This window comes from Xiphophorus maculatus, chromosome 1 (assembly GCF_002775205.1).
Source record: "Xiphophorus maculatus strain JP 163 A chromosome 1, X_maculatus-5.0-male, whole genome shotgun sequence".
Lineage (NCBI taxonomy): Eukaryota > Metazoa > Chordata > Actinopteri > Cyprinodontiformes > Poeciliidae > Xiphophorus > Xiphophorus maculatus.
Genome location: NC_036443.1, coordinates 18940876 through 18955973, shown reverse-complemented (window position 1 = coordinate 18955973; position 15098 = coordinate 18940876). Strand labels below are relative to the sequence as shown.

At 40.2% G+C, this 15098-nt stretch overlaps 1 protein-coding gene across 1 annotated transcript in view; it reads right to left on the bottom strand.

Annotated features, from left to right (window-relative positions):
- zbtb46 (zinc finger and BTB domain containing 46) overlaps positions 1 to 15098 on the bottom strand; it is an 88736-nt gene that overhangs the window by 8546 nt on the left and 65092 nt on the right. Inside the window, exons 5-7 of the mRNA XM_023332712.1 lie at positions 5775 to 6115; positions 1324 to 1366; positions 1115 to 1240 (exon numbers count right to left, since the gene is read on the bottom strand). Coding sequence (XP_023188480.1) covers positions 1115 to 1240; positions 1324 to 1366; positions 5775 to 6115 — 510 coding nt within the window. The remainder of the gene's footprint in view (positions 1 to 1114; positions 1241 to 1323; positions 1367 to 5774; positions 6116 to 15098) is intronic.

Genomic DNA, 15098 nt, shown 5'->3' with positions numbered 1-15098 from the left:
GAGATGAAAGCGCAGTCACAGTGGTGACTGGCGACGGAGAACCAGACAAGTGGTTAAAGTTGAGGAAGTGAAAATACACCCCCTGTCTCTTGGCTCGGCACAGCAGTGAAAAGTTATTCACCTGGTTTATGGGTTCAGATAGTTCTTACTAAAACTATTTAAACATTGCATAAATTATGGGTCAAAAGTTTAATGGGTGTTCCATTGGATTCATTTTGCATAGCAACTGTGCACTTCTGACAAATTGTCATAAGTTTAAATGGGTTATTATTACATAATACTAATGGCATGATATTTAACAAGGTGTAAAAAAAGTGCTCCACACTTTTGATCAAAAGGAATTCTTCCATTCTGAGAGAATAACACCACAAAGCATTTTTGGCATGAATGTGAAATGCAAGTGAAGGTATAATTCTAACTACAAATGGGTATGAGTGACTCTACAGGCCTTCCACGTCGATACTGCCATTGTAATTGTCAACTTTCAGGTGTTGGTTTAGCCGCCACAGCGGGTCTGTAAGCCCACCCTGAGACATTTCCATTCCAGTGCTGCCTCCCAGTATGGCTCCTGGCACTAAGGCCACCTGGCAGCACACTTTAACGTGTGTTGCCAGGTTCTTCTGGGTGCTAAAAGCCTTGGCACAGGCTGGGCAGGTGTGCCCTCTCTCTTTGGAGTGCACAGAGGACAGGTGCCGGTGCAGGTCTGTGCGATCCCGAAAGTGCTTCAGGCAGTACACGCATTGCATCAGCTTCTTCTTAAAGTGGATGGTCTTCTCGTGACGGTCCGCGTTGGATTTGAGGGTGAAGCTGGCGGGGCAGTGGGAGCAGAAGTAGCGGGCTGGAATGGGCTCACCCACTCCGGGGCGGTAGAGAGACTGGCCGAAGAGGGGAGGCTGGGGCTGCGACTGGTGGCGAGGCTGGATTGGCTGGTGGAGAGGACCCGGCATGCCTGGCCAGTCCAGGGACAGGGCCATCAGAGACAGGGTGTGGTGGTACTCGTGTTCCCTGAGATGCTCCAGGCTGCTGAACAGCCGTTTGCACAGGGAGCAGGCGAGCCCCTGTGAGAAGCCACCGTGCTCTGGCAGGACTTTTTCCCCTGATCCAGCCTCCTCACCCAGCGCGAGCGGCCCTTTAGATCCCGTGCCAGGTACGGACACTGACGCAGGCACTGACGAGCCACCGGCGCAACTCCCCTCGCCCATCTGATCCCTCTCGACAGGGGACTGGTCACCTTCCAAAGCTGAAATAGCAATGAGTTTAAGTAAGAAACAAAAATGAAACTCCAATTTTGATACATTCTCTATATTAAGTTTTGAACTTTACCTGGGCTGTAGTCTTTCATGTCTTCTCTCTCCTTTATCCTCTCCTGTAAGCACAAAATATTCCGTTATGCGACACACATTTATGCAATCTGTAAGGAATGTTGTCTGGGCATGCAGAAGGCAGGAAGGGGGTAAAGCTGTGAAAGCAAACCCTTTTTTTTAATATGAATAAACCAGATATAAAGAAATGAAAAGTTCAAAAAAGGAAACCATGGTCATAATTATGCAAAAGCAGGTTAGTAGAGAGAGAAACAGAGAGACAGAGAATACAAAAACTGCAGTCATAAAAGAGTTTAAGTTACTACATCATTCTAGGCAGTGACACTGATAAGTAGTGATGTTATTAACGGGAACACTAAGGACTTTTTAAATTAGGTTTGTTGAAAAGCTACCTACAGTCGCTTACTTTAGCATGAGTGTATTACTTTGTCCATGAGGTTAAAGCCAACAGGTAGCCAGCAAGGGTCAAAGACGAGAGTTCCAAATATTTTTATATTTCTAAATCAAACACTTTCCAGATTCAAATTTCTCAATATTTCTGTCAGTTTTGACAACATTCTCAACATTTCATTGCAAAACCATTAGCTCAGTTATTATTATTTGTACATTTTACAAATTACGAAACAACATGATGACATTTAATTTGACAGTGTGGCAAAAGACAATTTAAGTGTCACTGATTTGCTTGCCCTCTGCAGGTTAAGTTTAAAATCCTCAAGAAAGAAGGTTTAGAGGGAATTTTAAAATTCTGAATGAGTGGGAATTTATTGGTTGATTCTATCAGTAAGTCAAACCCACAACAGCAGTCTATGATTTTGACGAAACATGAGCTTTGGCAAGTCAAACACAAAGTAAGCCACTACATATAAATTAATTTTCAATGCCCTTAATTTTACATACAATTTGGAATTTGATGGGAAGAATAAACCACGGAACATCAAAGTGTCTATGTAAACACTGTTTTATGAACTTAAAAAACTGTGGCCACAGTTGTAGTGTGTGTAGATTTACATATAAGCTGAGGATTATTTACACATAAAACAGAGACAGGTGGTGGTGCAGCACCAATGATCTTCCTGTGTGAAACACAGAACAAAGCATGTAAAGAGTTTCTGGTCAGAGCAGTGACCTTGCAGAAAAGCATAACCGTGTAAAAATCAATAAAACAGTGTTACCTTAAAGCACAAGAATAATTTAGTTTTTCACCTTTACATTATACAATTACTCTGACTGACAATGCCATGTACATTCAAATCCACCATCTACAGCCCAATTAGAAATGTAGTATAATCTTGGTTTTATGTCTTTGTTCAAAGATGAGTTGTGAGGATGTCTTGAACATCAACTAACAGGTTTTTGTTCTTTCTCACAAAATCCTCCCCAACAGGTATTTAGAGAATGAAGAACCTAAAATTGTTTGATTGTTCCCAATATTTTCGTCGGTGTTGTTTTGGAAAAATATTTGACAACAAAAAAAAAACTAACGGCATGTATGCTAATCATAGGATCATAGGAATTAGAAATATAGAAGTGCACCAGCTTGAGATTCTGGTTTCTTCTCGGGTTGGTAGAAAATCTGTATTTTAGATACAGCTTAGAGGCACCGGACTGTTCAATCTGAGGGACAGGGAATCTGGGAAACTGTGATAGTTGTTATCCATGAAAGAAATGACCATGTAAAAAAACATACAACTGTAGAGTGGGGAAAGCAGTGAATTTAAAACGCTTCCCTCAGTGTTTTTAGAAATTGAATCATTTGAGGTATAGTTTCAGAAGGATATTTCCGTGCACATTTCTCACAGGAAGATCACTTTTGGCACCCCACCTGCCACCTTCATTAACCATGCAAAAGAGTTATTGGTTTTGGTGAAGATCATCATGAAATGATTTTACTACATTACCACAGCTTAACAGTTCAATATATATCATTTTCATTAAACCTCTGGGATGTTTTTTTTAAGACTAGAATTATTTAAGATATTAAAAATCAGCTTTGGTTTTGTACCCCTTGTGCAAGTCATTAGCTTTAGGCCGCAGGACCAAATAAAATTGACACTTAATGAACTTTCCGAGAGAGGTATCTACTGCAGGTCACCTACATCTCACTTCAAAAGTCCAAAACTCTCCATTTAATCCAGGGATGGGAAACTACAATCCTCAAGTGTCGAGGTTCTGTGTGATTTCTATCCATGCTTCAAACGATTAAATTACTTCCATGTATGTCTTTAAGTTCTAAAGAAGCCTTGTAATGAACCATTTGATTCTGATGTGTTGAAACAAGAAGAACTAGAAAAGATGCAGGATAACAACCCTTAAGAACTGATTTTTTAAATACCATCTAACTAAAGCTCACAGATCTTTTGAGGTCTCAGTAAGGTGCAGCCAAAACCCATCTCATCCCTTCTGCACCAGCGTAAAACTCTACCCCCGTCTATCCACACCATACCCGTGCCATTCCTTCACCCCCGCCTATTTACTCAGCTCCTTCACTCTTCCTCCTCCTCCTCCTCTCTAAGAACAGAACACCATGCACTGGGCAAACAGATGGCTTGTCCGTAGAGATAGGAAGGCTTGTTGGGAGGCAGGTCCACTGAAATCAAATGCTGCTCCTAAATGCTTGCACGCACGCACACAAACTGGCACAACACACACACACACACAAACACGCCCACCCCTCTCCACATACACACAGAAACACTCACACACACACCTACACACACACAGCAGAACAAACAATTTCCTGAGCCACAAGACCAAACCTCTCTTTGTCTTCTAGTATTGATTCTACTCGGTCTCATCACACTACCTTTGCCCGTTATCTGCTATCTCTGGGCGCATGCTGCCATTGTGACTAAAGGTGTCATCTCTGATGTAACCACTATAAACTGCATTATCTCTAATGCCATGCAAAGACTCCTTGCTTCAAGGCAAACTTGGGTCTAGCTATATTAAAAGACTGCCTGAGAAAGGAGACTAGAGGGAAGGGTGACAGGGATCTGAAAGAAACTGAGAGTAAAAAGCATAAAAGAAAGGCGAAAAAAACAGGCAGCTTTGTTAACTTCAGTGCAGCAGGAAATGTAGCATATTCACACAAGAAAGAGAGACAGAAAAGGGCCAAATGAGATATAGCGATGCAACATGATGAAAAATTACCCCACATCAACTTTCATTTTTTTTGCCCCTCTCAACGAGGCATGGGCCGGTAAGAGATTCTCATGGTATGATAACCTGACGTTAAAGAGCCACTAATTCACAGTTCTGTTGTACTGACACAAAAATACTGTAATTGTTTTTGTTATGGACAGAAAACTACAATGTTACCTAATGGATTGTTTATATCTACGCATAGCTCAGTGTTCTGCTGGTAAAGATTGAGTTGCAGGTTTTACAGGTTTAGAAAGGGAACCTGGACATTCCTCTCCATCTTGATTTGGTGGGATCCCGAGGCGTCCCCAGGGAAACATGGTATCTCTAATGAGTTCTTTGTGTGCCACGTGGTTTCCTCCCAGTACGACGTCTCAAGATAACCTCCAAAGGGAGGCATCCTGATTAGATACCTGAATCACCTCAAGTGACTCCTTTCAGTGTGCAGCTCAGAACACTTCACCCTATTGCGAAGTCTGAGATCAGCAACCTAGTGGGGAAACTTTATTCAACCACTTTTTTTCCTGGGTCTCATTTGTCTGCATCTCATGTCTATAGGTGCGTGCCAAAAAGTAGACAAACAGGAAACTAGAGAGCTTTGCTTTATCGCTCCTCCCTCTTTCCACCCTGACAGACTGGGACCTCAGTAACATAAAATCGTCACCAATGCTCCTGCTCCACCCAATCTTCTTCCAAAGACAAGATACTCCTCACCTTGAAGCTTCAGTTAGTAACTTTTCCATCAGCCCTTTTCAAGTGTTTATTGTGCAAAATATTATGCTGTTCTTCTCTTTGTAGAATATTGATGTGACTATAACAAGCATTATGTAAAATTAATAGGCAGCTAAAGCTCTTTTAGAGTTCACGCCATCACTAACTGTTCTTAAAAAAGTTCAATAGTTCTTTGCTGAGTTTGTCTTTGTTGTAGCTAAGAAAAAAGTGTGACATGCTTCTTTCAGCCAGCTTACAGGCAGTGTGTGAAAACAGGTGGAGAACGGGGGAACATGGCACTACTTAATGTTCCATAGGAAGGCAATATTTAGCTTGCTTTGGCACTCTTTCTGCAGCATCTAATTCCACTCTAAATCCAAGTAAATATGACAAAAAATGTTCTGAAAAGATATTTTAAAAAAAATACTTATCATACCTTCCCACCAGTAACCGGCCCATGCCTAGTCTCAACCCCCTTGGGTGTGTAGAAGCAGGCTGAAGTTGCCCCCTGGGTGCTAAACTCCTTGTTTCAAACTTTTATCTATCAGGTGGAGTGGCACCCAGTGAGCAGCCTGACCCTTAGCTCGGTGTGCTTACCTCCGGCAAGACGGAGGGCTCTGTGCCCTCGGGAGCCTCTTCTACTTCCATGTCCAGTCCTTCTGAGTGGAGGGGTGTCGCCCCGGCCCGCAGCCCAGGGGCCTCCAGGGGCCGAGGCTCGGATAGATGCAGTGGTGTGGGCGGAGAGGGTGGGCAGTATGCTGATGTTGATGATGGCAGATGGGGTGGTGGTGGTGGTGGTGGTGGTGGTGGTGGTGATGGTGGTAGATGAGGAGGAAGAAGAGGAAGAGGAGGAGAGGAACCAGCGCCCTGTTTGTTATGAACAGCGGCCCCCGTGGCCCCTGGCCGGAGTGCGCTGCAGTAGTTGTTGGAGCGGAGCCCTGAGGAGCACAGGAAACGAGTCTCACCCACCCACTCACGTACAACTGCAACCCTGCTAGCAGCTGGGCCACCAGAACACAACGGGAGAGAGTGGGCAGGGGGGCACACAGAGGCTGCCAGTGCTACACTATCAAACACTGCAGAGAGGGGGAGGAAGAAAAACTCAAAAGTTTCACTTTCCACCATCTGAGGGGAAAGGGTTAGGACTTTTCTTCTCTCTTTCTCTCTCCCTTTTTTTTCCTTTGCTCCTCTGCTCTCCTTCTCCTTCCACCCACATGTGTGCACAGAGGATGGCAGCATGTGTGTGTTTTGGGAGAGCATGTGCATGTGTTTGTGTGCGGCAGTGAAATGCTTACAAGGAGAGAGGGCTTGAGGATCCTCTGTAGCGTGGAGGGAAATAGTTTTGGAGAGGAGCCATATTGCAGCTCAGTTGAACACTTTTTGTACAAGAGTGGGCAAAGGATGACTACAAGAAGCATGTAAGATGTTTACCAGCAACAAGTGAAGGCACGCTGGTTGGAGAATTTGAAATTTCAGTTCACACACATGCATTTCTGCTACATTAATATCACCGTTAGCTCACAGCACAAGTGAAACTCTTTCTTTCTCTTGTAACAAGATAATCTGTTGCAAGTTGTCTTACAGTATGTTTGTGTTTGGGGGGAACGTCTCCAGAGTTATGCAGTGGGTTAGCCATTCACTGCCCTCCTCTGCACAATGGATAGAATCACACATACATGAGGTTTGATTCCTGGAATGTTAAACTACCACGCCTGACACTCCCCACTCCCACTGAATGAGAACACACACAAGAGTTGAAATCCCTGTCCTCCTCCTCGCCCACCCCAGCAGAGGCAGAGGGAAAAGCCTTAGGAGCGTGAAAGAGGAAGTGGAGGCGGAGAGTAAACGAATGAGCTACAGGTGAGGCAGAGCAGCTCATTAACTAATGGCGTTCTGGCAGAAGACACCTGTCAGACGCGTTATTATGGAATAACTCTGTTAGCTGGCTCTAACGGCGTCTGAGTTTTACTGAGTTAAGACAAACTTAGGTTGTGGCGTGACCATCTAATTGGACTGCTGTCCTGGTATAAGATATACAAGCATTTCAGGGGAATCAATTTATTGACAGAAGTGTGTCAGCTACATTAGTTAGTAGCACGCCGTCCTTTTATCTTTCTATTCCATCTTCCTTAGTTCAGTGTATGGTTGCTGATTTTTTTTTTTTTCAGGTGAACTACATTGTTTATATTTGCTTTTAAATTTTCCAACACACTAGGCTTTTCTAATGTCACTTAACATTCAAGAAGATTTGGATAAGCATCTTTAATTGAAGTTAGAGGTACTGACAGACATAAAACCATACAATAAGATATGGTCCAAATGTAAATATAGTAAAACTCACATTTCTATTTTCATTTATTTAAATATACATTTAACCACAAGTTTACATAAGGTTTCAAATGTGTACAAATATTTTTTTTTTCCCTCACTGTGACATCAGACTAAACTTTTCTTGTTTTAGGTTAGTAATTATACCATAATTATTACTATTTGCCAAATGCCAGAATAAATAGATGGTTTTAAGGGCAGTCTGTGTTACTTTCTGTACCCTGCTGTACACTATGTATTCTGTCTTTAAAAAATACTGCTATTGTTTAAAGACAGAATATTTGTGAAAACTTAGATCGTGATAATATCATGGCATTTGAAGTTTCTGATGAGCTCATTAACAACATTTGAGTAAAACAATGACACCACTGTGGATGAATGCTGAGTCAAAACCAAAACCATATTTGAGATATTTGGATACTTGTTGTCCTTTACAAATCTGATAAACCCTCGGGTGTTTTTAATGCCTGAAAGTTAAATATGCATTTGTTCAAACACTTATAGCAAGTATAAACAGTGTGGGAATGTCCAGCTGTCATATTGTATCCAGGAGATGGGCATGTTGTGGTGTGAAAAGTGCATCTAAAACCCAGAACAAAATATATTGTAAAGAGGTTGGCTGAAGTTGGTGTCATTATCCACAAGGAAACATTGAGTTTTGTACCAAAATGGGTTGAAAGCCCACTCGGGGAGGAAGAAGTCATGACCCCAACAGCAACATAAAAAAGCCAGATTTCAGCTTGCAAAGGTGCACAACAATGGATACCTTTAATTTGTGGCCTCTGGTATTTGGCCACTATGACAATTATTACATTTGGAAGAAAAAGGAAGTTTTCAAGCTGAAGAACACCATCCTAAGTGACAAATACAAGGGCGGCAGCATTAAGTTGTCTTGATTTTTTTTTTAAGGTTTTATTGGCTCTAGTGGCCTTTATTTGATAGTGAATTGACAGGAAGGTGGGTAATGGGAGACGGGGGAAGACATGCGGCAAAGGCCACCTGGCCAGGAATCAAACTTGCGACAGCCACGTCGAGGACTAAGAACTTCACACATGGGCTGTTCTTAACCCCTGCACCACCACAGCACCCCCATGTTGTGTTGATTTTTTTTTATTGCAAGTGCGCTTCATTGAATAGATGGCATCATAAGGAAAGAACATTTTGTGTAAATATTAAGGCAATATCTCAAGACATCAGTCAAGAGACGCTACGAGTTACAGCTTTTCACAAATAGACATGTAAATGGATAACTAGCCTAAGTATACAAGCAAGGTAACTACAAAGGAGCTTATGGCCAATAAAGTTAATATTTTGGAGTATACATGCCAATGCCCTGATGTCTTTTCCATTTGTTGAAATGTCTTCAGGATGTTTTTCTGAGGGCAAAAAAAAATATTTTCCTTGGATTTTACTATTGTTATGTACATCATTCAATTTAGCCCTTTGCTGATTATTTATAATCTTAGGGTTCATTTTTATCAGGTCAATGCAACTTTGGCTTTTTATGTCTACATCCAGCATCTGCCCATCAACATAACAATCACTGAAAAAGTACTGATTACCTAACCCAGTTTAGGTAATCAGTACTTTTTTTTTCTCTAAATAGTGCTTGTCCATTTGTTTGTTTGACAATGCCTCCTGTTTGAACTTTGTGTTAATCACTTTGTTTTGAACTTCACCATGTGTGAGGTGTGAGTCTTTTTAAAAGACTGATGGATTTCTCACAAATTTCAGATTTGTCAGAAATCTGGCAAGCTTTAAAGAATAGTGATCACACCAAAGTGACTTACTGCATGGAAAAATAGAGGTCATAACAAAAAAAATCTATTCCATGTGACTATAGGCTGAAGGAGCAAGCTGACCTTGTAAGAACCTGTTTCCTTTACTCCATCTGCCACTAAAATGGGGTCAAGACTTATACGGTTCTAAGCTTTAGAAAAGCAGCTCCCTTAAGTTGAATATCCTAACTAATTACCTAAAACTTCATAAGTTTGTTAGTAGAAAAAAGGCTTAATGACATCTTGTTAGCAATGACCCTTTTGAAAGTTTATTCTCTTTCAGAGTTTTGAAAATTAATGTAAAGTAACTAAAACTGTGCAGTTTGGAGGTACATTCCCATTCTGATGTCATGCTACTTTCCAATTCATCAACTTTCTACTTCATTTATGTGAGCACTTCAAAGATTTGTTACTGTTACCTGATTTTTGATTTTGTTTAGAACACAACAGTGGATCACATTATGGCATAAATCATTATTACGTAGAATGAAATTCTATTGCTATTTTCAAGCATCTTTACAAAAACCCAGATAACAAAAGTCATTTGAATGTTGAGTAGCCAGGGAGGATAGGCTACCACATTTCAAACCACTCTTTGGATAATCAACTGAGCACCAACAGCTCCACACATCAGAGTTAACTTAAAGCATAGTATAATGCTTTAAGCTCTGAAGCAGAAAAATGAGGACCAACCACACAAAGTAATACGTTTGGTTTTGTTATTAAGTGATCGTTATTAAAATAAGTCGGCACATTATTAGTAACTGTCAGTTACTTAAAACCAGTATGTTTTTTTAGCTCATGTGGGTCAGCAAGCACTAACCTTTAGCTAACTATGATATGTGAAGGGTAGCTTTTATGTTATGTCTCAGGCTACATCCCTGTAGCCCCAGAATTTAGACACATCCATTGTAACTAGGCTGCAGCAAGACTGTTCTTTTAGATGAGCAACCTGAATTTCTCCACCTGAATTTTGATCTCCTTTGAATTTTCATTACAATGGCTATAGAAAGAACTGGCAATCACAATTGAGATACTACAGTTATGTGAATGAGAATCAGTTGTGCAAACTATCTTTATTACTAGTCTTAATTAAATTCACACAAGGAAGGATCAAATCTCTCTAAATGTTAGAACTAGAGATTAGGTACAATTTCTTCTAAAAGCATACTTGTTCTCTTCAGGTTACCTTTACTGGGACATTGTCACTTCTTTGTAAATTAAGGCATAACCGTTTTCTCACCTTTGCTTTGAAAAAATACCTCTTATCATTACTAATGTTATAAAGAACTTTTGCTGTGAATCATTTGCCTGAGAAGTGGAAACTCAGATACGAAGTGATATTTCACCCAACACTGAATGTTTTCAGTCATTGTACTAGTGGGCTTAATGTTAGAAATACCAATCAACAAAGATGTATTTCTCTGCATTTTCATGTATATCTGTCTGTGAATATGTTCCCAAATAATTATAAGCCCGATTGATTAAGTGAGATATAAGCTGTGAAAAGTGAAAATAACAATCTAATGACTAAAATGTTTACAAAGTCTTTATTGCAGGATACATACACTTTATAATGGATTTTGGGGTTGAGATGGGTGAGAAACCTCCCAAAATCTAGATAGTTTCAGGTAATTATTCTGACCAATTCTGACTTCCTGTAACTGCAGCCAAGTCCCAGAACCTTTGAAAAGTTTAAATAAAAAGCACAGAACTTAAAACACATCCAAGACTTTTCAGAATCAATTTCTTCCTACTGGTATCAAAACTAAAAGCTACAGCTCCTCCTGTCGGTTTGCATTTAAAAAGAGGATAGGAAGGTGTGACTCAGAAGGTGGAGCAAAATTTTATTCACCAAAATACATTCAGAAAATCTTCATGAAAGCGCCGGCTTTACAGGCAACATTGTCAATTTGAAAAAGTTGATGTGAAATGATGAGAGTTGACAGTTTAGAGAAAAGTTCAATATTGTCAGTATGATCTCTGCAGTTAATTGGATGTTCTTTGCAGCCTGTACACAGTGGCAGTGTGGACAGGTGCTCCGGGATGGTCCGACACGATCCATTGTTAGACATTGACTGCCTGACACACAGACGGGTAGTGGGGCTAAATCCCAATGATCCTAATTGGATTTTAGAGACTGATTGACATGCAGTCCGGTTCCACTGTATTTTTGGCATTCCACATGCAAGGAGGATCTAGTCCATGTCCCATGCAAAGAATAGTAAATACAAGGGGCTTTGTGTTGGAATCCCATGTAATGTCAACAAGGTGGCGGCTGGCTCAGATTAGAAAGAATTAAACGGAACAACACAAACTGTTTTTGTCAAATTTTGTGTGTTTTTGTATATATTTAGTGCATGAACCACACAAGAAGGTGACTTTATGGAAAAATAAGAGCCACAGAAGCTCTGCATCAAGGCCTTTTGCAAAATTTCCTGGTCTCTCTGGAATCGGAGCAAGTGACCTTGCTGTACCTCCACTCTGCCCAGATCAATACTTTCCCAGGATTTTACAGCAACATGCTTTGATGTTCCCTAGCAGAAGTAAAAAGAGGGGGAAAGGGCCAGAAGCAAATAAAATGAGAAAATGCAGGCTGGGAAGGAGAGTGCAAGGAATGAGTGTTAAGGTGGGATGAAGGAGAAATGTATGGCGGGGAAGAAGGAGAGAAACAGCATGAGAGGGATAAGATGTACATCGGGGGCGAAAGAAGAGAAGACAGGCGAAGGGGCAAATGGAGCTGAATGGATAGAAAGAGGGAGGGAGCAAAGATGGGAACAGTGATCTGTCAAAGCAGGCAGACTTCTCCTCCGCCCAGTAATCTGAGGTACAGTGTTTGTTTATCCTCTGTCCTCATTTAGACACAGGGACAGACCTGGGGTGGGAGGGGAGGCTGTTGGCCATCTCAGCAAGCCCATTTCCCCAACCCCTATTGTGCAGTGAATACAAAATAGTATTTGGCTAACCAAAAAACCCTCCCTGAGGTTTCTTTGGTGACAACTGAAATACAGATACAGGGCTCATTCAGGACACTTTCCCATGCAGGGAACAAATGATTAACATTCTCAGAATTCTCCAAATCTTTTATTCAGATAGTCAAGGCTGACTGTATCTGTAAAGTCTGAAAGCATATCCAAAAGCCTCTACTTGTGTTTTCTGAGGCTGTCTGTGCTGCGACAGCATCTGATTCTCCTCCGTGAGCCAACAGAAACATCTCAATCCCACACACTTAACACTCACACAAAAGAGGTGATGCGAAGGGACACGAGCGCGCGAGCGTGCACGATGACGAGTATGTGTTTTGGTCTATTCAGGCTTGGCCCAGTCTTTTATAGCTTAGGTGAGTGGGGCTCAGCTCAATAGATGCGACTGGGCTCAGAGTTGTACCCTTTCTCATCTTTTCTTCCACTCACAAAAAACAGGGAGAACTCAGGACAAAAGATCCAATTACATGGCAGTAAAAGCAAAAGAAACAAACCCAGAAGTTGAGCTCACAAAATGTGCCCACGCGGACCTGGACTCTAGCAAATACAAGCTCACACCACCATGCACCCACACACACACACACCCATACACGCCGACAGTTTTATACGCTCCACGAGTAGCAAAGAAAATGGCAAAATAAAGAAAATCTCTTGTTACAGACAAATTACACAGTCGTTCTGCAGGGCATTAATGTATTATTAACACAGATAAATATAAAACGCTTTAGTCAACAATGACTTAAGGAACTAAATTCAACCTTATTACTGATGCAGTATGAAAAGTTAAAAGGAAAAATTTGATTAGTTTATTTTTGATTCAATGTTTTTTCAGTAATAATTTTTAGACGTTTGGAAAGGTTTATTTTTCCTTTTAAATGGTGTGACATTGGTGAGGAAGACGTGTTTGTGAGTCGAGCTGCGGAGTTAACTATGTGGGCTGCATTCATAAAAAACTTGCCAAATCCTCTCTGCCAATGCCAAAATGCTTATTCAGCTATTGACTTTTGTTTGGTGTAATTTAGAACGAGGCAAAAAAGACTTCAATAATTCTTAGAAAAACAGAAAATGTAAAATTCAATAAGACAGTCAATACAGGAGGGTTAACAGGCAAAATGTGGGGCATCATGATTTAAGAATTTTTGTAAGACGGAGTAGAGATTGCAAACAGTTGTGTGAACTTGATTTGCATTATTTTCTGATTATAGTCATATATGCATTTGTAAACAGCACTTTAAATGGTATTTGTACATTTTTATAGCTGACATTGTCATTATTAATTCAATAAGTCACATTTTTTAAAGAGAATTTAGTGCACAGTTCGACAATTTAATCTTACTAGTTATTATTAATGTGTATTTTAAGTTTGCATTTAAATCAATTCAATCTTAGAAGCAAGCCATTTACTGTAATTTGAAAACATATTGTGATAATTACTGAAACCATTCAATACAGAAAGAAAATGTCATGGTAAAATTTGTTTGTCCGCATCAATCATTTATTGACTAAATAATTAAAGTTTGTAGAAATGAGACATATTGGTAATTTACAACCATATCCACGTGGCAAACACGGGTCTTAGTGATGCATGGGAAAACCGTATAAAAATGACAAAAGCCTAGCCCCTTCTTCCCATGCTAATCACTAGCTTGGTCACCAACTGTTGTGGGATGGCATCTTATTCAACCAGCATTTCCCACAAGTCACTCGGCATACTTGTGTTGCTCTGTCACAAAGAACACACCCAAAAAGATCCCACAACTGTTTAATGGCATTGAGAACATGTTATTCCATTCTCTCCACTCCTGGTATACTCTGATATGATCACACCGTCTCACTAACTTCATTAATTTGTATTGGCAAAGAAGATTTACCAAGAAAACCACCAACTGAACTCTCCTGCTCAACCCACAAATGCGTTTTCCTTTCAAATACGCCATTGAAAAGGAAATAAACCAGCTTTCTTGATAATTGTCAAGAGGCTTGATACAATGTAGATAATACTAAGTAAATATAAAGATTCTTACATTTTGTGTAAATTATGTATCTAAAATAACTAAAAATAAACTTATCGTACAACTCTACGAAAAACAGATTTAAACTGGTAGACATACCTGAAGTTGAAATATGTATTTCAAGGACATTTGTCAAGAACAACTTTTTGAAATTACAACATGAGACATGTTTGTGTTTGAAAGATTTTTTTGGATGCATGAAAAAGTTGATGTTTTTAAACATGGCTAAGTGGAGCAATATGAGCTTATGTCAGTCTGAGTGGTTGTTCTGCTGGTTTATTTTGCCTCTGTGAAATTCAGTGGCAGACCCACAGACTGACTACAAAAAAAAAAAAACTGTCTCAGAAAATAAAAACAAGAAAATTTTCTCGAGACAGCCTTGCAAAATGTTCTCTCACTTAGTCACTGCCGTGTAGCCGTGGCATCACACACACACACGCCCGCACACACATTAAAAACACACATGCATTGAGGTCTAACCTAGTAAACTGGCTCATAGACATTTAGTGCTATTAAGGACAGAAACCACTACATACAATGCCTTGCAACAGTACCATGTCAGTTGTATTTGTTTTTTGTTTTGTCATGTTACAATGGAGCAATTAAAGGAAAAGGAACATGGTGTTCAATTGCTTTTTTTTCTTCCATAAAACCTTGCAAAGTGTCTCTTGCATTTGTATTCAGTCATTCTGAGTCAATACTTTGCAGTCACCATTCAAGAGTTTTCTCTCGTATCATAGGGTTTTTTCCATAACATGTTTGCAATATTCTGAATTTTCTAAGAAGCGCATCATTACATTTTAATTTATTGTTTCAGTT